The sequence below is a fragment of the Choloepus didactylus genome, chromosome 2 (assembly GCF_015220235.1).
Source record: "Choloepus didactylus isolate mChoDid1 chromosome 2, mChoDid1.pri, whole genome shotgun sequence".
Lineage (NCBI taxonomy): Eukaryota > Metazoa > Chordata > Mammalia > Pilosa > Megalonychidae > Choloepus > Choloepus didactylus.
The window spans coordinates 147,973,069-147,999,582 of NC_051308.1; the positions used below are offsets into that span (position 1 = coordinate 147,973,069).

The following is a 26,514-nucleotide window of genomic DNA, read 5'->3' on the forward strand; positions in this document are numbered from 1 at the left end:
GAATGGAAGGTTCACAATTCTATACTAATGTTAATTATCTTAATGTTTCTAATTTTGTTAACTCGTTTTATAATTATTTTAATAAATTTTCTTTGGTATTTTTCTCATATGGTCATGTTTGACTAGTCATTTTTCTGATAAAAATAGTCTACACTTTAAAAGAGAGTTCCTCTTTTTGAAGACGACTAGTGTGAGCCTGGAACTATAACATCATTTCTATTGTAAAAGTCACTTTTCAATTTTAATTTCCAGGAGTTTATGCCGCTGCAGACTCTATTTACCAATGCTCTTCTTAATGATATAGAGAGCAGTCATGTTTTACAGCAAACAATTGCTGCTCTACAAGCCAACAAATTTGTGCAGGTAAAAAGTAAATTGTATGTAGAAATAAATATTTTTTGTAACAGTGTACCTTTAGAAAATAGCTTTTTTTAAAAAAAAAAATGTCCTTACAGCCTTTACTTGGAAGAAAAAATGAAATGGAAAAACAAAGGAAAGAAATGAAAGAGCTCTGGAAACTGCAACAAAATAAAATGGTTAGTATTATAATGGGGATTCATGTACCAATTGTGAACAATCTAAAATCATCTGTAATTATATAAGCATCTACTTTATAGTTTTTCTAAAATGTTGTCCTAACCATCTTGCTGAATATGCTAAAGAAACTTGTACATGAGGGTCTCCTTGCCATTTTTTTCCCTGTGTAGCTTGAAACAGAGACTGCTCTTAAAAAGGCAAAACTGTTATGCATGCAACGTCAAGATGAGTATGAAAAAGCAAAATCTTCCATGTTTCGTGCAGAGGAGGAGCATCTTTGCTCAAGTGGAGGATTAGTAAAAAATCTTAACAAGCAACTAGAAAAAAAGCGAAGGCTGGAAGAGGAGGCTCTTCAAAAAGTAATGATGTTTTCTGTTATTTGCAAGTTTATTATTGACTTAGCAATAATCTATTGGTGCTTTGGTTCTCAAACTTTAGCCTGCATCAGGATCACTTAAAGGCTTGTTAAATTACTGGACTCCAATCTTAGAATTTCTGACTAAGTAGGGTGGCCGCCCAACTACTTGCATTTCTAACAAATTCCCTGGTGATGCTGCTGCTGGTGGTGGGGATCTGCATTCTGAGAACCACTATGTCGAGACACTTTTGCTTATCTTTTGAATTTTTGTTTTTGTTGTGAAAGAAGTATCATAGAGTAGGCAGTATTTTAATATTTTTGATTTCGTAGTTTGGGAAGTTCACCTTTTAGATAATTAGGTGCTGCTAATTCCAGCACCTGATAAAAAGATAGGCTGAAGCTTTGTATTATCTATGGAAATATAATTTGATAACCAAATAAATTCTGTAGAAGATTATATGGACAATATACAATTATAAATCAATCTTGTTTATTCATTAAGGTCAAGTAATGGATACAAATGAACTTTATCCATTAAGGTCAAGTTATGAATACTTAAATGACTCTGACCAAGACAGATTGTTATCTATAGAAATATTCCTTTTAAAACTATAGACTATTTCAGAATTTTAAATAAGGCTTTTCCTTTATTTAAATTTAACTTTATTACAATGAGGATTGTTTTAAAATATAAATTCTAGTGATCATTGCTATTTTACATACTTTCTCTGGTACTCCTGAAGGTAGAAGAAGCAAATGAACTCTACAAAGTTTGTGTGACAAATGTTGAAGAAAGACGAAATGATCTAGAAAATACCAAACGAGAAATTTTGACAAAACTCCGAAAACTTGTTTTCCAATGTGATCTTACCCTTAAGGCTGTAAGTAATTTCCTTGAGTTTTTGAAGGCAAGAGGAGAAAAAAAAAGTCTATTTGCAGTAGAGAAGAAAGATGCCTGATGAGCCATGTTTATTGCAGTATTTAGTTTCAGAGATTAATGGGACATGTTGAGTTTGAAAATTGGCTTTCAGAAAAATTTTGAATAGTATTACATGGTTTGGGTTATGTTTTGATCTGTTTCTCTCTTTTCCCCACATTTTCATGGTTTCCAGTTTAAGGTGATGATGAGTAGAACTGCTATAAATATTCATTTGCCAGTTTTTGTGTGAACATAAATTTTCATATTTCTAGGGTAAATCCCTAGTGGTATTACTGGGTGGTGTGGTAAATGTTTGTTAAACTGTATGAACGAGAAACTGTCAAGTTGTTTCCCAGAATGGTTTCCCATTTTTCATTCTAACCAGCAATGTGTGAGAGTTCCATTTGTTCTGCATCCTTGATAGCTCTTGTTATTGTCAGTTGTTTTTTAATTTAAGCTGTTCTAATACAGTATGCAATGATATCTAACTGTGGCTTTAATTTGCATTTCCAGAATGGCTAATGATGTTGAGCACCTTTTCACAGGTTTATTTACCATCTGTATATCTTTGGTGAAGTGTCTGTTCAGATCTTTTGACTATTTTTAACTGGATTATTTGTTTTCTTATTGTTGAGCATGAATATTTTTCTTAGTCTGAAGCTTGTCTTTTTACACTCTTAGCATTGTCTTTCAGAGGGCAAAAGTTTTTAATTTTGATGAAGTACAGTTTATCTCCTCTTTCATAGTTTATGCTTTTGTTATCATGTCAAAGAATACATTTCCTAACCCAAAGTCACAAAGATTTTCTCCTATGGTTTCTACTAAACGTTTTTTAGTTCTACATTTAGATATGTAATTCATTTTGAGTTAAATTTTGCATAAAGTGTGAGCTATAGGTCGAAGTTTATGTAGTGTGTATGGATGTCCAATTGTTCCAACACCAGGAATACTGTACTATCTCTGTTGAATTGATTTTGAATCTTTGTCAAAAATCAGTTGACCGTATTTGTATTGGGTCTATTTCTAGATTCTCTGTTTTGTTCCATTGATATATCTGTCTCTCCTTTTGCCCAAATCTCACTGTGTTTATTGCTGTTGCTTTAATAGTAAGTCTTAAAATCAGTAGTGTGAGTCTTCCAACTTGATTCTTTTTCAGAATTGTTTTGAGTTATCTAGATCCTTTGGCTTCCCTTAAAATGTTAGACTCAACCTGTTCATATCTACCAAAAAAATATCCTGCTGGCATTTTGATTGGAATTAACTATACTGAGTTGTCCAATTAATGAACATGGTATGTCTTGCCATTTTTTGAGATTTTTGGGTTTTTTTAATCATCATTTTGTAGTTTCCAACATAAAAGTCTTGCACATGTTGTGTTAGATTTATACCTAAGTATTTATGCATGTATGCATGTATTTATTTTGGGCGCTATTGTAAATGATACACAGACTCACATAAATATAATTTATGTGTATGTGTGCATGTATCAATACATATATATTTAATTTCAGATTCCAAATTTTCATTACTAGTATTTAGAAATGGAACTGATTTGTATATGCTGATCCTTGTTTCCTGCAACTTTGAAAAACTCACTTTTTAGTTCTAGAAGCTTTTATGTAGCTTCCTTGTTTGTTTTTTCATAGAAAATCATGTCATTTGCAAATAGGGAGTGTTTTATTTCTTTCTTTCTGATCATTATCCCTTTTATTTTTTCTTACCTTATTGCACTTGCTCAGACTTCCAGTATTGTTGAATAGTAGTAGTGAACAGAGGACATCCTTGCCTTATTCTCTATCTTAGGGGGAAAGCATTCAGTCTTTCGCCATTAAGTATGATGATAGCTGTAGGTATTTTGAAGCTGCCCTTTATCAGGTTAAGGAATTTCCCCTTTTGCTGGTTTGCTGAGAGTTTTATCATGAGTGGATGTTGGGTTTTATCAAATGATTTCTGCATTATTTGTTATGATTATGCATGTGGTTTTTCTTCTTTGGTTTGTTAATATGGTGGATTAACAAACTGATATTTGAGTGTCGATCAGCCTTGCTGTTACTGGGATAAGTCGCTCTTGGTCATGATGTATTATTCCTTTTATATATTGCTGAATTCAATTTGTTAAGGACTTTTTTCTTTTTCTTCTCTGTTCATGAAGGAGATTGGTTTATCGTTTTCTTTTCTTTTACCATTTTTGTCTAGTGTTTGGTATCGGGGTAATTCTGACCTCATGAAATGATTTGGGAAGTCTTCCCTTCTCTTTTCCGGAAGTGATTTAGTAGAATTGGTGTTATTTCTCCTTTGAAGGTTATTGGTAGTATTTGCCAATGAAAGCATCTGAGCTTGGGGTTTTCTCTTTTGGAAGATTTTTCACTACATATTCAGTTTCTTTGATACAGGCCTATTCAAGTTAATTATTTCTTGTTGGGTAAATTTGGCTTTCAAGGAATTGTTCCGTATCATCTAAATTGTCAAATTTATGTGCATACAGTTGTTCATGGTATTGTCTTTAAATACTTGTAATGTCTTGAGGTCTGTAGTGATACCCTCTCTTTTATTCCTAATATTGGTAATTTGTATCTCCTCTCTGTCTCTCTCTTTCTTTGTCTCTCCCTCTGTCATCAGTTGGACTAGAGGTTTATAAGTTTTATTGATCATTTCAGAGAAACAGCTTTGGTTTGGTTTCATTGATTTTCTCTATTTTTCTTTTTTCAACTGTATTTCTGGATTTTGTTATTTCGCTTACTTTGGGTTTATTTTCTTCTTTTTAGTTTCTTAAGGTGGAACCTTAGATTGTTCATTGAGACTTTCCTGCTTTTCTATTATAAGTATTTTAATGCTTGAAATTTCCCTCAAAGCACTGGCTATCTGCATCTCACAAATTTTGAAATTATATAATTTAATTTTTGTACAGTTCAAGATACTTTTTAATTTTCTTTGAGGCTTAATTTTTGACTTGTGGATAATATAGAAGTATGTTGTTTGATTTCTACATATTTGAGGATTTTCTGGATATCTTTCTGATACTGATTTCTAGTTTAATTCTATTATGGGGAGAGAAATACTTGGTATCATTTCACTTCTTTAAAATTTGTTGTGCTTTGTGGGATGACCCAGGATATTGTCTGTCTTGGTGAGTGTTTCATGTACGCTTGAAAAGAATGTGTATTCTGTTGTTGGCTGTTGTGTTTTTTTAGTTCAATTAGTTCTTGTTGATTGAGAGTGTTGTTCATTTCTTTTATATCTTTTTTGATTTATCTTTTACTTCTATCAATTATTGAGAAAGGAGTGTTGAAGTGTATGTTTTTAGTTCTGTTAGTTTTTGCTTTATTTTTTTTGAAACTGTTGCTAGTTGCCTGCTCACTGATTGTTATATCTTCTTGGTGAATCGTTCATATCCTTATGAAATGTCTCTATTTATCCTGCTAATTTTTCTTTTACTTTTTGGCCTATTTAATATTGATATATAGCTAGTCTATTTTCTTTATATTATTTTAGCATGATGTATCCTTTTTCATTTTTTTTCTTTAAAAATCTATTTTTAAAATCTGAATTCAAATGTTTACACCATTTTATTTAATGTAAATATATGTTCAGATTTAGGTCTACAATTTTATATTTTTATTATTACAAAGTTTGTACCCTTTGTTTTTCTTTTTCTGTGTCCCCTTTGCTGCTTTCTGTTGGATAAATTAATATTTATCTAGAATTACATTTTAATTTATCTATTGAGTTTTTAAGTTGCACTAGAGATTGCAATATATATAACCAACTTTAAGCAGTCTATTTAGAATAATATTTTACCACTTCAAGTGGAATGTCAAAACTTTATCACTCACCATATAGGTCTCTTTATTCCTCCCTGCTTTGAGTTGTAGTTGATACATTTATTACATCTATGTACACTGAAACCCCCACTAGACAATTTCATAGTTTTTGCTTTCAAAAGTCATACATACTTTAAAGAATTTAACAGGAGAAAAGTAGTCTAATATATTTACCCAGACATTTCTTTTACTCTTCCTTAATTTCTGACGTTTCATCCTTCCCACTTGTATCATCTCCCTTTTGTCTTAAGAATGTCTTTGATCATTTTTTTTTTTAGCAGATCCGTTGGCAATGGATTGTCTTAGTTGTCTGAGAATGTCTTCATTTTGCCTTTATTCCTGAAGGATAGTCTTCACTGGATATAAAATTCTGAATACAGAATTCAGTATTTCTCTTTCAACACTTGAAAAATGTTGGTGCACTATCTGCTGGTGTCCACAGTTTCAAATGAGAAATCTATAGTCATTTGAATTGTTGTTCCCCTGTTGGAATGTGCTTCTATTTCGCCACTTTTAAGATTTTGTCTTAAGTTTTCATCAGTTTGGTTATGATGTATCTGGGTGTGGATTTTGTTGAGTTTATCCTGTTTTGGGTTCACTGAACTTCTTAAATCTGGAAGTTTTATGACTGGAAAAATTTGGAATTTTAGCCATTCTTTCTTTCAGTAGCACACTCTTTTCTTCTATTCTTCTGGGACTCTGGTAACTCACGTATTAGAACTAGGGTATTATCTCATTTTTTTTTCAATCTTTTCTTCCAGTTGTTTGTATTGTTCCATTGATCCGTCTTAAAGTAACCCGAGTTTTAATTTGGTTATCTCCATTTTTCAATACAGTCTATATAATAGGTTTTTATTTTGGATGTTTTACATTTCAGTTCTAAAATCTCCTTTTTTCTTTTTTATTTCTATTTCTCTGTCTTTCCATTTACTTGAAGATTGTTTGCCCTTACTTCTTAAAACATCATTATAATAACTGCTTTTAAAGTCTTTGAAAATCCCAACATCTGGGTCTTCTCTATTGATGTGTGTTTATTGTTTCTCTTGCAGACTGCTGAGATTTTCCTGGTTCTTTGTGTGACAAGTAATTTTTAGATAACGTCTGGGACATTTTCAATATTACTCTGGGTTACTCTGGGTCTTATTTGTAACCTATAGAAGATATTAATTTCTTTTTAAAAATTTCAGCAATTAGGTTAGATTATAGTTAGGCTCATTCTCTGGCTCTTAGGTGTGACTTTCTTCCAGGTCCTATGGCTGGGAAACTGAGGCTGTAGTCTCCCTGCTCTACTCCAATCCCACATTTGGATTGTCTCCAGGGCCAAGCAGAGGGAGGATGAAGAGAAATGAGCACCAGGGATTTCAAACCCCTCACTCTTCCACCACAGTTCCTCTAGTCATAGAGAAGGATTCTCCTCCCTCAGAATTTTAGGTGTCTGTTCAGCAGCCGCTGCCACCTGCTGCTGCCGCAGGATTACATCTTAGGGACTGGGGCTTGCTTGAGGCTTAGGGCAGAAGATAAAAACAAGAGAAACCACCAGATTCCCCCACTTTTGTCAGTCACATGTCCCCACTTCCTTCCCATTCCTCAGGCCAGACACAGGAGGCTCTCCTTGGGGCTCTTTCTGCCCACCCTCAGTTTGAAGTTCTGGGAACTGGGCTTTCTTTGAGTATCGACCGTGGTACTGCCTGGGAAATATGGTAGCCAAAAAACAAAAGCACCAGGAAGCATAGCACTGGATCAATCATACCTTGACTTCTCATTTCCTTCCACATTCACCTGCTACCATTTACTTCTCAGAGTCCTCAGACAACCAATCCCTGCATCCTCTCCAGGCCTTTTAGTTTAATTCACTAGGAGATTGGATGGGGTAAGCTTATTCCATCTGAATCATAGCCCCTTCTTAGAGTATTTTTGAGTGTTTAAAGTTTTATCTCATTCGTTTATCAAATTTTGATTAATATGTGATTAATGTCTTGAATCAATTTTAATACGATGATTTAAAAGAATTATAAAATGTCAGGATAAAAAATTACAATATAAGTCCATTAGGTGAACTGTTTACCTTTGACATAAATCCCTTTCACCTCCAACAATAGCTGATAGTAGCCAGAATTCAGTATGTGTGTCTGCCAGTGCATTAAGCTCTTGCCTACTTTAACTCATTTATCCCCACAAAATCTTTCAAGAAAGTATAATTGTTTTTACCTCCATTGTACTGATGAGGAAACTGAAGTTTAGAAAGCCTTTCTTCTGAAAATGTTTTCCTTGAACCAGTCATATTCGCATTACTTTGAGAACCTGTAAGAAATGAGAAATCCTGGGTTACAATCCAGACCTACAGAATCAGATTCCCAAGTTAATTAATTCATTTGCACATTAATCTTTCAGAACCACTAGGGTTAGAGAAGTTATAAATATGTTGATAGGGGTCAGCCAATACACAGCTTATAAACATGGATAGAATATGGTCAAACAACTTCAGAATTTGTACTCTTAAATATTTTATCTTGCTGAATAATTATTCAACCTGGGTTTGAACAACTCTAACCGTTAATATGTTTTTATCAAGCTACAAATATTTATTTTCTTGTGCATCTTTCAGGTGATACTGTATTGATAAAATCCCTCTTCTCCCACACAATACATTAAGTATTTAGAGATAATTATTTTTTCTCCTCTAGATCTTTTTTCAAGACTATACACCCCTTAATCTGGTTACTTTTCTTCATGGGACGTATTTTAAGTTCTCTCACCAGCCTGCAATATTGTTTTTCTATATCCCTCTTAAAAAGTGATATCATTTGACCCAGTGATTATGATTTCCTTTTATTTGGTGTAATGTAAATAAGTAGTTTCCAAATTTTGTAGATAAATCTTTTTTTAAAATGCTTACTATTTTTATAGAGGAAGTTGTGCTAGTTTGTATATATTACATCCCCCAGAAAAGCCATGTTCTTTAATACAATCTTGTGGGGGCAGACTTATTACTCTTGATTAGGGTATAACCTTTTGATTGAATGTTTCCATGAAGATGTGACCCACTCAACTGTCGGTAAAAACTCTGAATTATTTCCATGGAGGCATGGACTCCGCCATTCAGGGTGGAACTTGATTAGTTCACTGGACTACTTTAGAGAGCTCAAGAACTGATACAGATGCTGACACCTGGAGATGCTTGGCAATGCAGACAGAAGGACATTTGGAGATTCATTATTTTATTGTATTCATAGCAGTTTCAGTACCAGAAGTTATCTTATTGGTTTACTTGATTTCTTACCTCTCTCCACCACCACTGTCAGGAGAACATAAACTCCTTGAGGGCTGAGGCCTCATCTCTTTGTTTCCTGCTAGATACCCAAATTCTAGGAGAATTGCTGGTCTAAGTAGGCATGCAAATATTTGGAATAAAATGAATAATGTGCAGGGACTGCTCACCTGTTACAGTAGAGTAATTATCTAGTGTATGTGTGTGTTACAAATACTTTCTCCTATGGGTCTGTCACATTTTAAAAAAACTTTCTCCCTTATCTTATGGAAATTCTTTATTTCAAACATGTATTTGAAAATATTAACTTTCTAATCAAAATTCTTAATATTTTCCTTTACGGATCCTTGGTTGACTGCCCTTCTAAAACATGTCTTCCACATTCTAAGAGGTACCCATGGGTCTCCCATGTTGTAAGCACTTGATAAATACCAGCTATTATTGCTATTGTTGGTATTACAAGTAATAGTTGTGGTAATATTTAAGCACTTGTAGAAACTTAGTAGGATACTGTATTTTTAATAGTTTCAATAAAATAACTAATAATAAAAATAGTACTGCAGGGTATATTGAATATAAATAATGAAGCATTTTTATTTTTATAGAATTGATAAAGTGGAAACAGTCAAAATAATAGGGCTTTGATTGGAATTTTTCCCCAGTATTTTTTACCTATGAAGAGTTTAGACTGTTGTGGTCAGGCCATCAGAGTTGAGTGTTTTGGATCCTCAAAAGTACACCTATTTCCTGAAAGTGTGAACCAGTAGAGAAATATGATTGTACTTTTCAACTTTTCAGGTTAATGCCAGTTTTGCTGGAAATGACTTATCATGGATATGAGATTGAAACTTGTTTTTTCCTCATCTAGACCTTACACCATGTAAATCCACAGAGTAGGAACGCAGTGATATTCAGTGTCATATGCTTTAGTGTATGGCCTTTTATTGGTGCTGTTACTTGAAATAATTGTCTGTTTCCGTAGAATTCTGTATATCACAAGTGACTTCGCCTTTTGTCTCTGTCCGTGACCACAGGTAACAGTTAACCTTTTCCAGATGCAGCACCTGCAGGCTGCCTCCCTCGCAAGCAATTTACAGGCTCTTTGTGAGAGTGCCAAACTGTATGACCCAGGCCAGGAGTACACTGAATTTGTCAAGGGTACAAATACAAATGAAAAAGAAAAAGTTGATGGGTAAGGATTAATGTATAGAGAAAATTACAGGAGATAAAACATTTATTGCTAAGTGCCTGTCCAGTATAAGAAGTGTCTTTTCTAACAGTGGCAGAATTGGCTTCTAATCTTTTTGAATATTCTGAATATTATTTAATGGTTTCTAAGTAGGAATTTTTAAGGAATAGATATAATTCAAGAATAATGCTTTCTATTTTGACACTGACTTCTGTTCTTGGAGATCTAAAAATCCTTTGAGATGGCAAATCATAACCATACTTAGAATTTATCCTACATTTTTCATGGAGATTATAGAATATTTTAAACATGACTTAAATTACTGACTACCTCTGCTACTCTCATCCATGTTTCACTCGTAATAGGTACAAAAACTAAAGGTGTTATTCACATTTCCTGTAAGAAGTTGAACAATATAATATGATGTGTACTTAATAGTTTACTCTATGTTCATTAACAGATTTTTGTGAAAATAGAGCAAAATAGAATGATAGTCATTTTCTTAGTGTTAATTTCTACTTGGGTTTTTCTTAGGAATATAAATAAACAGGTTAAATATAGTCCCCAAACTTCTGGATTCAGACATTGTGACTATTTAGAAGATGTTGTGCGCCTTCCTGACAATTCAAATAAAATTGAGGAGGACAGATGTTCTAACAGTGCGGATATAACAGGTAGCTTTTCACATTAAAGGAAGCACTAATTTATGAAAGAGCAAATTATTGAAATGTGATTGTAAAATTAGTTACAGCTCAGAATTTAAAAATGAGGTCTGGAATTGTAGCTTTATAAGGCCATATTGACGCTATAACAGGCATATTGCTTGTCTAATAGTAGATAATTGGTAACTGTTAAGGAAAATTGACTGTGTCTCATTTTATATAATATTAGCATTTTGCTGTATGAGATCCATCTGTAGCTAAGTTTTGACATTAACTCTTTTCTTCTTTTAAAGGTCCTTCTTTTATAAGGTCCTGGACATTTGGGATGTTTAGTGACTCTGAGAGTACCGGAGGGAGCAGTGAATCTAGATCTCTGGATTCGGAATCTATAAGTCCAGGTACATAAATATATAAGTCTAACAGTGAAAAATCAATGAAAGATTAAAATATCTTTAATGAGTTTATTTTCTCTTGAAATGTTCGTACATATGGAAGAGTATATTCATATGTATGTACAGTTTAAAGAAAAATAATACAGCAAACCCGCAAGTACTCACTACCCAGCTTAAAATTCAGCATTCTCAGTATCTTAGAAGCTCCCTGTATACCCTTCCTTGATCACATTGTGTCCTATATCCCACTAGAAGAAACCACCATCCTGAATTTTGTTAACGTTTTCTAGTTTTTCTTCATGTTTTGACTACATATATATATATAGTTGAGGTTTGCCCTCCTTTGAACATTGTACAAATGACATCATTATGTTCTTTTGTGACTTCTTTCATACATCTTTTAAAATGGATACTTGGGTTATTTTTAGTTAATTTGCTATATGCAAATTCTTATGCTTGTCATTAGTTATTCTTGTTAATTTGTTAAAACTTGCATTAAGGTCCTTCAATAAAGACTGTCTCATGATCATCACAGAAGCAGGATAAGTGCTGCTGTTTTGTCTGATGAGGTTCTTCAAAAAATAATGAGGCCAGAGCTAGTCAGGTTTTTCCCCAGTGCTATCAGACGCTCTTGTGATCACATTGAAGTCATCGTTGAAGTATATCATGTAATAATTCAATGTATAATTTAAAAAGAATGTAAAATACATGTGTTGAGGTTGGGGATTGAGCACTAAGTACCTGTTCAAGAACTGTTGAAGAACTGTAACTGACAAGAGATTAGTGACCTATAGTGAATGTGGGGTTGAGAAAGGTGAGGCTGGAGCTGAACAAGATAGAGAATGGCCAGAATCTAGAAACAGAGTCACATGGTAAATGGGTGAAAACTTGGGGTGCTTTACCTGAAAAAGAAGAAAACTGGGGAACATGACAGCTTTCTACAAATCATGGAAGTGAAAAGGGATTAGAGTTAGAATGCTTGTCTGTTCCTTTGAGAAAAAAGATGACCAAAAGCTGGGGTTTATAGGGAGGCAGATTTCTGCTCAAGATAAGGAAGCTGTTTTATACTTAGACAAGTTCAAAAGTGAAACATGTTACCTCATGATTTCTCAGTCATTCATGACACATTCAAAGCAAAAACTAGATGTACAGCTTTTAAATATATTGTCAAGAAAATTCCTTTTGGGTAGAGGATACTGGTTTACATCATTTATAAAGCTGTTTCTAACCATGAAGACTTTGAGTTAAAGTGAAGTGAATTCTTCCACTTACCTGTAGCCTTGTTAGTTAATATCAGCAGGGAGCAAAGAAACCTCATTACCTAGTCGGTCTGTTTCCTCTAGTGCTTTGCTACACACAGCAGTGCAATTTGCTGACAGGCTTGCACCCTGTGGTCTCAGCTCCCCACCAGGGATCACTGGGCTGTTGTTCCTAGTTCCAAGTCTGCTATCTTTCTAGTAACATAAATATGATGTTACTATTGTATTGCTGTGTTTTGATTTTTTATATATTTTAGAAAGTTTTAGGTTACACTGTATATATTTCTTTATAACGTAACTCATCAAAATCTAACACCTTTTCCATTGTGCGAGCCTCTCTGTCAGGTAATAGAGAAAAGACTTAAGTAGAAAATACTCTCTGTCTTTGTGGAGGTTACAACCTAATACTTATCATCAGAAGTTGGCAGTAAGATGTCATTCAGATATGTGACCCTCAATTTTTAAAACTATTTGGAAAAGTCAGAATTGGTTAAATACTCTTTTGTTTCCAGGAATAATTATCAACTTTCCCTGTGTCCCAAGTCTGAGAATGGAAGCAAATTTGTACACTGACATTAATAAAATAGTATGATCTTTGTTATTCCAAAAATGCTATTACCATTTCTAAAATTGTAAAACAAATAATCAAATAATTGTATCACAATTTCCTTTTAGGAGACTTTCATCGAAAATTACCACGAACTCCATCTAGTGGAACCATGTCTTCTGCCGATGATTTAGATGAAAGAGAACCACCGTCTCCTTCAGAAGCTGGTATTGTTACATGAATCAAGTTCCCACTAACCAGTTGAATCAGTAGCACTACATGATATTAGGAAAATAGTATAATCTGAAGAATCATTACTTTGCTGTACTTTATACAAAAAACGTCATAATGACTTAAGTATATTCCAAAAAAATGTTCAAGTAGAGGTTGACAACGTATTAGTAGAGTACTACAAATAAAAATATAAAAATAAGCAGTACAACTACTAGATCTAAAAGATATTGGACTGGTGCTAAAATAGCAGGCTAGATAGTTCATAAACGTAATGCAATTACTTAATGTTAAAAAGGTTGTAATGCAAGAGAAGTTCTGGAAGAGCCTCTTCAAAAGAAACAGTGTAAGAAACTAGGCAGGAAATGTAAACAAGTATACTTCTTGAGGACAAAGACAGTTATGGATGTTAAAGGAAATAAAAGTACCTTAATGACTTGAATTGAATTTATAAAGTTAGTTTTGTAAATTTGAGATTTCCAGACACCAATTTTGGCATCATTTTGTAAATAATGGAATATGTGACCTCCAGTAGTATATTGGTGTGTAATGAGCAAGTATGACCTGTAATTTTATAATAAATTAAAAATAGTTTTCCCTTTACTGCAAATAATACTGATAAAATAACCTTCTACAGCTATTTTTTAAAAACATTTATAGAGCTTTTTCTGAGCATGTGACACCACCTATGTAACTCCCTTCCCAAAACTATAAAGGGCATATTAGTAACTGTAAATTTACTGATTCTGAAAACATTATGCCATGCTGTTTTAGAAGTTATTAGTTTAGTGGTGAATTTTTACACATTGTTAAAACATTTGATAAATGAGTGCTTTGTAAGAAGTCTATAAATTAGGTACTTTTTTTTCAACTAGAGAAGTTGTGAGTTTACAGAACAAGCATGAATAAAATACAGATTTCTCATACACCACCCTATTACCAACACCTTGCATTGGTGTGGTACATGTGTTACTATTGATAAAAGCACATTTTTACAATTGTACTCTGCAGTATAGTCATGGTTTAACTTAGGGTTATGTATGGCCATTCCATGGATATTTTTTAATTCTATTACCGTATATGTAACCTAAACTTTTCCCTCTTTAACTGTATTCACATATGTATTGCAGTGCTGTTATTTCCATTCACAATGTTGTACTACCATTGCTTTATTTTTGTTGTTACAAACTAAAATTAATAGCTTCTTGTAATATGTGAATGATTGGAAACTCAAAATATTATTCAGAATGCAGTTTTATGGTGTAATTTTTCCATCACCTTACATTTCTTCTATACTGACATATATCTGTTTTCAGGTCCCAGTTCCCTTGGAACATTTAAGAAAACATTGATGTCGAAGGCAGCTGTTACCCACAAGTTTCGTAAATTGAGATCCCCCACTAAGTGTAGGGATTGTGAAAGCATTGTAGTTTTCCAAGGTGTTGAGTGTGAAGAGGTAGGACCTTAAGGAACTGCAGTAGCCCCTCTATGCTTCATGCCTTATACTTTTTTGTTCTTAATTTCTTAATTTTACTGATTAGGATCTTTTGCAAATATATTTTTAATAAGTTATGCCACAGTTTATCCTCTATAATTTTACATTTACTTTTCCTGTTTACAAATGCATTGAAAACACCACAAATAATACCTTTAAACTCATTTTTCTTACACTACCACTTTGCCTATAGTTTGCCCAGTTGTAAATGCTTTTAAGGTGAATTAACCAGTTGTAAACTATCATTTTCTTGCAGTGTCTGTTGGTCTGTCACCGAAAATGTTTGGAAAATTTAGTCATCATTTGTGGTCATCAGAAACTGCCAAGTAAAATACACTTATTTGGAGCAGAATTCACACAAGTTGCCAAGAAGGAACCAGATGGCATCCCATTTATACTCAAAATATGTGCCTCAGAGATTGAAAATAGAGCATTGTGTCTTCAGGTACATTTTAATTCTTAAAATGAAAACTTTAAAAACATAGATGCTTGTGTGATATGTTTTAATGGAAAGGGAACTTTAAAGAAAAATGCTCTTGATTTTTCATAAGTAACCTGATTTATTTGGATTTATTTGGCAACTATACCTCATTTGGCCTTAACTAGGTGTTTTTCCCTAAAATACTAATAAAAATTAAAATAGACATATCAAATGCATTTCTATATCTGCATTTGGCTATTTGTACTAAAGCAGAATTTTACTAACTTTCTCCCCTTCTTTCTAGGGCATATATCGTGTATCTGGAAATAAAATAAAAACTGAGAAACTTTGCCAGGCATTTGAAAATGGAATGCACTTGGTAGACATTTCAGAATTCAGTTCACATGACATCTGTGACGTTTTGAAATTATACCTTCGACAGGTGAAGTTTCTGTCCTTGAGATCTACCATTTTATTGAAAAAAGCAAAAATATGATTTGTATTTGGCTGATAAAATTTGTTAACACATGTTTTTATTGGCATAGACTATATTGATATCCTTCTAATTATTCATACACATATCAAAGGGTATATAAATATGCGTATACAGTTATAAAAAGGAGAATAATAAGCAACCATCATTTTCTCATCACCCAGCTTAAAGAAATAGTACATTTTACTGCACTGTATTAGAAAAGTCGTCCCTATCTGCTCCTCCTTGTTCTCAGGCTGCGACGTCACTCCAGAGGTCTTTCCTAACTATGTTAGTCACTCCCTCTCTTTTCTTAATAGTTTATATATCTGTTGTTTATTCCTAAACAATGTATCCTTAAGTTTTGGAAAACTGAGCAGAAAACAGAAACTTAGCTTTGCAAGGAAAGACAAAATTGACACCATTTGGTAAGTTGCACAGTGTCTGGATCATAGTCTGGCTTTCCCTTAGTTGAGGTTTTAAAATAGTTATCATGGGAGGCCATAGTAGAGGTGAGCTGGGTATGGAAGTCCAGCAGGAACAAGGTCGGGGGAGTGAGCTGTTCCATATTTTCTCTTTCTGTGCTTACGACTGTACCTGCAGTTTGCAGGGGTGGATCCAAAGAAAACACTTCTCTGAGGTGAAATGGAATACCTTAGTGACATCATGGAGGGTTTGCCAAGTAGAAAAAGATTCTGGGCCAAGCTCAGCTGGCACACTGTCCTCCTGTGAAAAGGAAACTGTAATGGCAGAGAGCATCTTAGTGATGAATCCTCCACATATCAATCTCTCAAGTCCTATTGCTCTCACACTGAGTCATCTTTTCTTTTCTAGGCACTCAGGGAAAGGAAATTAATTGGAATTGATACTGTCAGCTCTCAATCTGTCTTAAGAATATTGTGGGACCAAGACTTTAGTGTGGGAAGGCATGCTGAATTCTTGGAGAATATTAGGGAGTAGGGAGTGGCCTTCATTTTTCTTCTTCACCACATGAGAAACCTGAAGTTCACGAGATTAAGTGACTTGCTTCAGATTCCAGAGTGGTGGAGGTGGAAGTGAATCTCAGGGCTTCTCCTCTCTAGGACCAGTGATGCAACACCAGTAATGGAGAAAAATGGAGAGGGCACTTCCTCTAACTGCAGACAATACAGGACATCACCCAAGCAGAGGAATATTGTATTTTCCATGGCTGCACAGTGGAAACATTGAAACCAGTTATGCCAGTGGTCAGTGGGCATGCCGTTTAATAGGATGAGAAAGGAACATTTTCTTTTGAGTTATGGGTGACAATTTAGGTAATATATTTAGATTACATAAATGAAATTGATAGTTTCTTTCTTATAGGCCATGTTGTCCAGTGCTGATCTTCAATTTGGCCCAAGTAAAACATAAAAGCCCTGCATCATTTTGTTCTTTCTGTCTCCCCAAAACTCATAAAATTGAAAAGATAAACTTTCCTAGATAATTTGACTTATTATATGCATTATCCTGGGTTTATTTCAATAAAACAGTTGAAAATCACTCTAACTTTGTAATTACTATAATTGGTATAGGATACATATCAGAGTTTTTAAGTGCCATCATGCAGTTTTAGGTCTAGCTTTTTGCTGATTATCATTGAATTCATTTTTAATATCGATAAACTCTGTGGCACTGTTTCAGATTCACTTTATAGATCACATCTGTAGGAAACATAGGTATATTTGTAAACATGGATTGACCTTAAATCTTGTTAATCTAAATGGGTATGCTAAACCATTCAGCAGCTGTCAATAATAGTTTGTTAACAGGAATAAATTAGATAGTATGATATTCCTACTGTAATTTTATTTCTTTAGCTCCCAGAACCATTTATTTTATTCCGACTGTACAAGGAATTTATAGACCTTGCAAAAGAGATTCAACAAGTAAATGAAGACCAAGAGATAAAGAAGACTGGCCTTGAGGACAAAAAGTGGCCTACTGCATGTATAGAAATAAACCGTATTCTTTTAAAAAGCAAGGACCTTTTACGTCAGTTGCCACCATCAAATTTTAACAGCCTTCATTACCTCATAGTACATCTTAAGCGGTAAGAACTTTATATAAGAAGTCCATTAGTGGATGGAAAATCAATTTGTGTTTTTTGTTGTTGGTGAAGTGAATATTTCATTTCAAATACATGTTAAGGCAAGGGAGACATTGAATATGTCTTCGTGCAGACAATTTTCCCTCAGATGCCTTCTACGGGCCAGTCTCTGGCTGGGGAAACAAGGCCAAAAAACATAAGGTTTCTTTCATCTGTTGTGCTCATTGGCTGGGAAGACAGACCAACAGACATGCACAGCGCAGAGTCATCCTATTCTAATGGAGCTATGCACAACATGCAGAGGAACAGGAAGATTAGGGGAGAAAGACAACAGAAGGAGATCAGGGGAGAGGGCCAATTCAGAGGAAGTGGTCCTTGAACTAAACTTGAAGAACTGAGTAGTGGTCTCATGGACAAAGTATGTGTAGAAGAGCCTTCCAGGCAGAGGGTAATGGACACAGACAGAAGAGAGCAATTTTGCATTTGGGAACTTTAAATAATTTGGTTTGGCTAGAATATAGCAAGCATTAGAAAGAAGTGAGCTAGACTGATCATGAAGAACAAAGTCTTGTATACCTGGCAGATGAATTAACCATTTTCCTTCTGTACTCATTAAAGAATTTTGAGCAAGAAACTATTGTACTCAGATTTGCCTTTTAGATCAGCAAAATGGAGAGGCTCTCCTGGAGGTTACTCTTGTGCAAGCTCCAGCTAGATATCCCAAACGGGCACAGTATGCCAAGCCCTAATCAACAGTAATGCAGAAAACCTAGGTCCCTATCTGAGATTCTGTAAAAGTTTCACTCACTAATTAATCTCTCAGAAACTTAAATACGCCAGAGTGTTCCTATGCCAGTCAAGTCCTAAAACCTAGAGGCAAGAGCCTCTTTAAGAACAACAACCAGATGCACCCTCTTCCCCATAATGTCGACACTCCTTTAAAGATGAATGAGTTAGGGCGGTCTCGGCCTAGACACCCCTGAAGATCGAGAAAGTTATTAAATGGGAAGAAGGGCTAGCAGCAGATGGGATTCAACAAAGGATTACAAATACTAAATCTTTATTTAAATATATTTTTTTTAGGTGCTGGGCTATTAGAACAGCTAGAAGGAAATAACTGAAATTGTGGAACTGTAACCCATCACATTCTTGGAGTTTGCTCTCTAACTGCTTGTTAAATCGTACTTTGAAAATTATCACTGTTATGTATATATGTTAAATTTCACAATAAAAAAATGTATTTAAAGAAAATGGAGAATGGGTAGAAATGAGGCCTTTGTTACAATTCATATATCATTGAAAACAGTCATGGAAATAAAAGCCTGAAGGAAGGCCAGAGCTGTGGGAATGAGAAATGTTTTTCTACTGTATTTTTTTTTTAATTTTTAATTCATTTTTAATTTTTATTTATTTATTTATTTTGATATAGTTAATTTAAAAACAAACAAAAAACAACGAAAAAAATATGCAGAGCCCCCTTGAGGAGCTGGTGAATTCAGGGGTGTTGGACTTCCCCACCTCGATGGTTGCTGATGTGCTCACAGACATAGGGGACTGATGGTTTGGTGGGCTGAGCCCTCTACCACGGGACTTGCCCTTGATAAGACTGTTGCTGCAAAGGAGAGGCTAGGCCTGCCTATGATTGTGCCTAAGAGCCTCCTCCCAAATGCCTCGTTGTTGCTCAGATGTGGCCCTCTCTCTCTTGCTAAGCCAACTTGGCAGGTAAAATCACTGCCCTCCCCCCTACATGCGATCTGACACCCATGGGAGTGAATCTCCATGGCAATGTGGAATATGACTCCTGGGGAGGAATCTAGACCTGGCATCGTGGGGTGGAGAACATCTTCTTGACCAAGAGGGGGATGTGAAAGGAAATGAAATAAGTTTCAGTGGCTGAGAGATTCCAAAAGGAGCCAAGAGGTCACTCTGGTGGGCATTCTTACGCACAATATAGACAACCCTTTTTAGGTTCTAATGAATTGGAATAGCTAGCAGTAAATACCTGAAACTATCAAACTACAACCCAGAACTCATGAATTTTGAAGATGATTGTGTAAAAATGTAGTTTATGAGGGGTGACAATGTGATTGGAAAAGCCATATGGACCACACTCCCCTTTGTCCAGTGTATGGATGAATGAGTAGAAAAATGGAAAAAAAAAGGCACCCAGTGGTCTTTTTTACTTTAATTGTTCTTTTTCAGTTTAATTTTTATTCTTATTATTTTTGTGTGTGGTAATGAAAATGTTCAAAAATTAATTTTGGTGATGAACACACAGCTATATAATGGTACTGTAAACAATTGAATGTATGCTTTGTATGATTGCATGGCATGCAGTATATCTCAATAAAAATGAATTAAAAAAAAAAAAAGAACACAGAGATCTTTGAGAGAGAGTCAACTAGGCTTGAAGGCTAGCTGTTGGCAATACCAGAGAAATTAACAATAACGTGTAGGTTTTCAGTTTAGGACCTGAGATGATGTACCGTATACCAAGAAGGGAGTAATTTTTAGGGGTATTTTTCTTTTTTACTTGTAAAACTGCAGTAGATCTTTCTACCTACCTAAATTTTATCCTAGGTAATTTAAGGAAACCCAGTTTTGTGTGTGGTCAGTATTTTAATCAAAGAGATTAAATGTATCCTTTTCCCAGATTTCTGCAAGCCATTTTACTTCCAACCTGTGCATCCTATTTAGTGAACCTACAATCGAGGAAGTCTAATAGGCAAATCATATAGAGCTTCGTATGTTCTACTTTGCAGGGTAGTAGATCATGCCGAAGAAAATAAGATGAACTCCAGAAACTTGGGGGTGATTTTTGGACCAAGTCTCATTAGGCCAAGGCCAACAAGTGCTCCTGTCAGCATCTCTTCGCTTGCGGAATATTCCAATCAAGCGCGACTGGTGGAGTTCCTCATTACTCACTCCCAGAAGATCTTTGATGGGACCCCACAGACACAGGACGCAGTTGTGTGTAGTACAGCTGCAGTGGTACCTCAGGTGGATCGAGGCTGTCTTCCAAAGCCTCTTTTATCACTAGAAGAGAGAGACTCAGAACATTCCATGACATCAGTGTTTTATTCTTCAAAGGAAGTAAGTTTTGGCCTTGATGGAATTGTGCTGAAACTTTGTGATACTTAACATTAATAAGCTAAAAACCATTGCACTATTTATTTTGAGGTATGTTTTTGCTTCTTCAAGTTAAAAAATTCTCTTTCATCAACAGGATATCCATACTGCAGATAGTGAAAGCAAAATTTTTGAACCAGCTACATCGTTTGAGGAATCAGAGCGTAAGCAAAATGCATTAGAAAAATGTGATGATTGTCTCATTGGTGAGTGGCCATGTAAAAAAAAAGCTTTCTGGCTTAAAACTGTTCAATAAAGCATGATTAAAACCTAAGATGAAAGGAGCTGAGGGGAGTCAAAGAAGAAGGAAGCTTTATTAGTAAATGGATCTTTGCAATCCATTTTGAATGTTACCCTTCAGTGTGACTTGCATGTAAATGAATGCTATTCTTCACTATGATCTTTCTTATAAAAGACATCTTACAGTTCAAAGCTCTTTTTGGTGTTCCTTCTGAAAAATACTCTTTGGTTTTGTTTTTGCTGTTTGCCATCAATTTAGGCTGGGTTGAGCAATCTGAAAATTCATTAGCAACTTCTGTTACTATAGTTCAGTATATTGACCCAACTCCTCATAAGGAATCAAACAAGAATCCTTAAATTGATGGGGTTTTTTCCAAGTGCTTTTTCCTCTGGCCTGTTTTTTTTTTTTTTTTTTATTTTTTTTATTAAATTCAGTTTTATTGAAATACATTCACACACCATACAATCATCCATGGTATACAATCCACTGTCCACAGTATGATAACATAGTTATGCGTTCATCACCACAATCTATCTCTGAACATTTTCCTTACATCAGAAAGAACCAGAACAAGAATAAAAAATAAAAGTGAAAAAAGAATGCCCAAATCATCCCCCCATCCCACCTCATTTGTCCTTTAGTTTTTATCCCCATTTTTCTACTCATCCATACACTAGATAAAGGGGATGTGATCCACAAGGTCTTCACAATCACACTGTCACTCCTTGTAATCTACATTCTTATATAATTGTCTTCAGGAGTCCAGACTGCTGGGTTGGAGTTTGGTAGTTTCAGGTATTTACTTCTAGCTATTCCAATACATTAAAGCCTAAGAGGTGTTATCTGCATAGTGCATAAGAATGTCCACCAGAGTGACCTCTCGACTCCATTTGGAATCTCTCAGCCACTGAAACTATTTCGTCTCATTTTGCATCCCCCTTTTGGTCAAGAAGATACTCTCAGTCCCACGATGTCGGGTCCACATTCATCCCCAGGAGTCATATTCTGCATTGCCAGGGAGATTTACTGCCCTGGGAGTTGGGTCCCACGTAGTGGGGAGGGCAGCGAGTTCACCTGTTGAGATGGCTCAGTTAGAGAGAGAGAGGGTCTGGCCTGTTTTTAGTTCATGAAGCACATATTTGCTTGTTTTTATTTCCTTGACTGCTTATCTCTGTATGATAATTTTAGCTGCAGTGATTCATAGCTGTCAAGCTGGTAGAAAAGTTTCCATTTGTTACTGTAATTCTTTCTATTACTAGAGCTAAATTCCAATTTTTCACAATACAGCCATATATGTTAAATTTGAGATGTAATTGGATACCAATGGTCATAGCCTGACAAAGTCTAAAAAAATAAGGGAGCTGACATTCATGAAGTAGCTGCCTACTCTATGCTAAGCATTGTGTTTAGTGGTCATTCCATTTATCTGATTTGATCTTCAAAACCATCTGTACTATAAAATAGGTAATATTAGCCCCATTCAACCCATAGTATAACCGTCTGAGAGAGGTTAAATATGCCCAGGGGTATTTCCCTAATCAGTTGTTCAGTGAGGATTTGAACCCATCCTGTCTGATTCCTAAACCTGTGATTCTCTCACTATCTACTGATGTGGGGTTCCCAAATAGGAGTAGTAATAATAATACATAAAAAGTCACTTTTTCTTTGCTTATTATATACAAAATATATTCCTCAGTACTTTATCAGATCAGTTAGACCACACAATGACATAATATAATTAATGATTCTCTTTTTACAGACAAGGATGCTTAGGGACAGTGAGATTGCCTTGACCAGTGCAAAAGTGGTAGAGCTAAGATTGGAACCCAGTTACCTGGCTGTCTTCAGGGTCTGCATGTTTATCCATTATGCAAGAAGTTTTTCCTTCCGAACTTTAAGGATATACTTCAGTGCTTATAGACTGACTGCAATGAGTCAGGTCCCTTAGAATGTTCTGGAATTAAATGAGGGAAAGGACCCTGGGAAAGCACAATAAGAGAGAGTTGCCCTGGAAGCCCAGGGAATGCAGGCCAGCAGTATCAGGTAATGAAGAAGGTCAGATGAGATGAGGACTGAAAACTGATTCTCACGGCATCCTGTCAGCAAACCACTGCCCAAAAGATGTGGGAAAAGGACCTGGCAATGAGGGAAAAGATTGCGCAGTGGTTCTCCAGGCCAGCTGATGGTTAGAACCTAATGGTGCCAAGACACAGGGTTATTTGATGTTCTCACGGTAGCAGAGAGAAGAGTGAGCAGAGTTTGGAATTTCCTCGGAATAGGAATTTTTCTACGGGAGACGCAGCAGAAAATGACAAGATTTGAAGGAGCAGAGGGTTCTAGTTTGAAGAAAAACTTGGGCCATGGTTCCAGAATAGATAGGAAGGAAAGAGAAGGAAGTAAATCTTGGAGCACACAGTAAACAGGGAGAATGATGTGTGTTTGAAGCTGAATTTTAACTTAAACTATTGTTAGTTAATTTTATAGAATAAATAGTATGCTCCATATGTTAGCTGATCAGATTAGAAGAGCATCGAAAGCAGTTAATGTGATATGCTCTCACTGTGAGAGAGCATATCATAACTGAAAAGCAGATTAAGTGAGCTGGCAAAATCCTTGGGATTCAGGGCACAGCCACATTTTGTTGACATGTAAACTGGTATAACTTTTCTGAGGCTAATTTGCCATTGAAATTGTGATAATCATTTCACCCAGGAAATACTTGCTCATGCCTAGCACAAGAAAAAAGTTATATTGACTTAAAGAAAATGTAAAATTCTAACATTTTAATTCAAAATGTGCCAATAATACCTTATAAATAATTAATTCTTGTGCATAAGGGATTGTAAATAACTTGTTAAAGGAAATATAGAAGACCCCTCTTGTTTTGAGAGAAGGGCCATTTGTGACTCATTTAGATTCTCTTATTTAATGTGAGCCACAAAATTTGTTTTCTAAATAAAAATTTTCCTTTTTTAGATGACAAACTACGTTTGCTTCCAGACAAAGAGGTTGAATCCACATTTCAAAAAATACAAGATTTTTGTATTACTGAGACACCTACTCTGAAGTCTGATAGGGAAGGAAGCAGTAATGAAATGCATACTCGAAGGACCAAGGTAATGATTAGACCTGTAAGTCTGCCTGTAGATAGACTACTTCTTGCAAGCCCTCCTTATGAGAGAAATGGGAGAAATATGGGAAATGTAAATTCATCCAAGTTTTACAAGTATCCTACTGTCGAAGGAGTTAGAAAAGACACCCCTGCTATTGTTTGTTCCAAACTTGATGGCTACGATGTGCAAACTCTACAGAAAACTTGGGACAAACAGTATGAATCAAACAACTTGACTATAAATGCTGCCATGATTATAACAAATGCACTCCAGGAAAAAGGAGTGACAAACATCAAGACCAATGGGGACCATTCAGTCAATGCTACCCAGCCCAGTAAGCCATACGTAGAACCAGTCAGGCCAGCAAGAGGGGTATCAGAGAGACGGTCCTCTGATTCAAATACTCTTGCTCCTGTCAGAGCACCCAGAACACTGCAGCCCCAACACTGGACAACGTTTTATAAGCCACCTACTACTACGGGTAGCAATGTAAGGGGGAATGAAGAGAAGGCTGCCAAGTCCTCTGCAGCAGAGCCTGCTGGCACAACTACTGGTCCCCAAGCTGACGTGGTAAAATCAGTCTCAAACTCAGAAAACACATCTCCTTGTCCTGGGCAGCCTATTAGTAAGCCTAAAGGTAACTCCAAAGAACATGACCTGCCTGATGCGATTCCAACATGTCAGAGACCAAGGCTAAAACGAATGCAACAGTTTGAAGACCTTGAAGATGAAATCCCACAATTTGTATAGGATTGCCAAAATTTGGATATTCTTTTTTTTGTTGTTTTATGTATTTTGTTTGTTTTATGAAAGAATTTATTGATGTGATCATTTTGTATAGGATTGCCAAATTGTTTATTTTTCTTTTTGTCATTGTTATCCTAGGTTGGTTATCTTGACCAGTAGAATGTTCTGTTATGGCCGCATTTATGCCTCACTGGAATTATCTTTAAATTCTGTATTTTTGAATGTGAATAAAATAGGTGGACTCATATTTTTTGAATTTGATTTTCCCCATAAAATGGGTCATTTAAATGCATACCTAATATATAATAATACAGGTTTTCCACTAATAGGTGCAATTGGGGAAAATCAGCATTTTTGTTTTTTTGACGTGAAGCTAAGTGCTTATTTATAGAAGGAATGTTTCTGAGTGCAAGTGCCTAAGAGATCTTTGTTTGATTATGTTTTTTCAAACAAATTTTTAATGAATCTTTCACCATTTGTGCTTTCATGTATGTAAGGTTTTATTTTTCAATTGACAATTCACTTTTAATTTTTAATATTTACACAATGGTTAAAGGGCTTGCAAATCTGTACATAACAGCATTTTAATTAATTGCCAATTTTTACATGTGGTAGTCAATTTAATTGTACAAAGAAAATGCACTTAATTCTGTTTCTAAAGTGTGTAGTTCAATTATGTTTTACTTGGCTTTAGATGGTTTTATACAGTTTGATGGTTTTTCACCCTTTTGGCTTTGTTCTCCATTAGCTTTTGCTTTCTTACAGTTTTGAACTTTTTGGTATTTTATATAATGGTTCAAAATATGCCCCTTTTAGTAGCTTTAAACTGAATCCATTTCCTTTTGATATTTTCTTGGTTTTGTTTTAATCATTCCTTTTGTATTAAATGTTTTCACTTATAAATCATTTTATGTACTTTTTCTACCTGGACTTTGAATCATTGACAGCATATATTGAACAAACATTTATGTAGATTGATTTTAAGAGGACTGTTGAATAAGCCTCATTGTTTGGAATTTGAGGAAAAGTTTAGGTGATAGATTCCAAGGTATTAGAACTTGCGAATTCCTGTTATTTTCTGCATTTCATCATTTTGTCTAAAATAGGATATAAAAGGGAAGAAAAAAATAAAATGACCTGTTTTTGTATTGGAATTCTATTTGTAGTAAATACTTTTGTATGACCATGTTACACTTGATACCAATATATATATGTGAACTTGTTAAATTATTTCAGTGTCTCAAAGTTTCTCTGAAATCATTGCCTGTTAGGCTCTGAGACTTTAAGGGTTTTTTGGCCATTTGCTTCAGGTTCGAAACATCCTTTGACTATGAAGTGAAATGCATTTTAGGGGAAGATGTTCACTTCTTTGTGACTTTAAGGACTAGAGAGAAGTGAACAGCCATCCTTTTTTGTGGTGAATCTGTGTTTTTAGTCCTCATTGTACAAGATGTAAGCGTATTTCCTGTGAAAGCCGAAAAGGGGAATAAGAGCTAACATTTACTGAGCCCGCACTATGTGCTAGGAAGTGTACTAGGTTCCTACATACACTACATTACATTATTCCTGTGTTACAGATAAGGGAACTGAGGCCTGTTTAAATAATTTGCCCAAAGTTCCACAAGGGTAATGGACAGAGTCAGAT

At 35.0% G+C, this 26,514-nt stretch overlaps 1 protein-coding gene across 4 annotated transcripts in view; it reads left to right on the top strand.

Annotated features, from left to right (window-relative positions):
- Positions 1 to 26,023, top strand: part of ARHGAP29 (Rho GTPase activating protein 29) — a 73,865-nt gene extending 47,842 nt beyond the window's left edge. For 3 of the 4 annotated variants that reach the window (XM_037826596.1, XM_037826597.1, XM_037826598.1), the window contains 15 exons: positions 253 to 363; positions 456 to 536; positions 708 to 896; positions 1,639 to 1,776; positions 9,938 to 10,095; positions 10,627 to 10,766; positions 11,048 to 11,152; positions 13,081 to 13,179; positions 14,500 to 14,639; positions 14,935 to 15,123; positions 15,404 to 15,541; positions 17,410 to 17,642; positions 20,402 to 20,732; positions 20,866 to 20,974; positions 23,986 to 26,023. In XM_037826596.1, the coding sequence (XP_037682524.1) occupies positions 253 to 363; positions 456 to 536; positions 708 to 896; positions 1,639 to 1,776; positions 9,938 to 10,095; positions 10,627 to 10,766; positions 11,048 to 11,152; positions 13,081 to 13,179; positions 14,500 to 14,639; positions 14,935 to 15,123; positions 15,404 to 15,541; positions 17,410 to 17,642; positions 20,402 to 20,732; positions 20,866 to 20,974; positions 23,986 to 24,872 (3,048 nt within the window). In that variant the 3' untranslated portion in view covers positions 24,873 to 26,023. Of the gene's footprint in view, positions 1 to 252; positions 364 to 455; positions 537 to 707; positions 897 to 1,638; positions 1,777 to 9,937; positions 10,096 to 10,626; positions 10,767 to 11,047; positions 11,153 to 13,080; positions 13,180 to 14,499; positions 14,640 to 14,934; positions 15,124 to 15,403; positions 15,542 to 17,409; positions 17,643 to 18,722; positions 18,785 to 20,401; positions 20,733 to 20,865; positions 20,975 to 23,985 lie in introns of those variants that run through there. The other variant, XM_037826599.1, reaches the window with a different exon arrangement.
- The last annotated feature ends 491 nt before the right edge of the window (positions 26,024 to 26,514 follow it).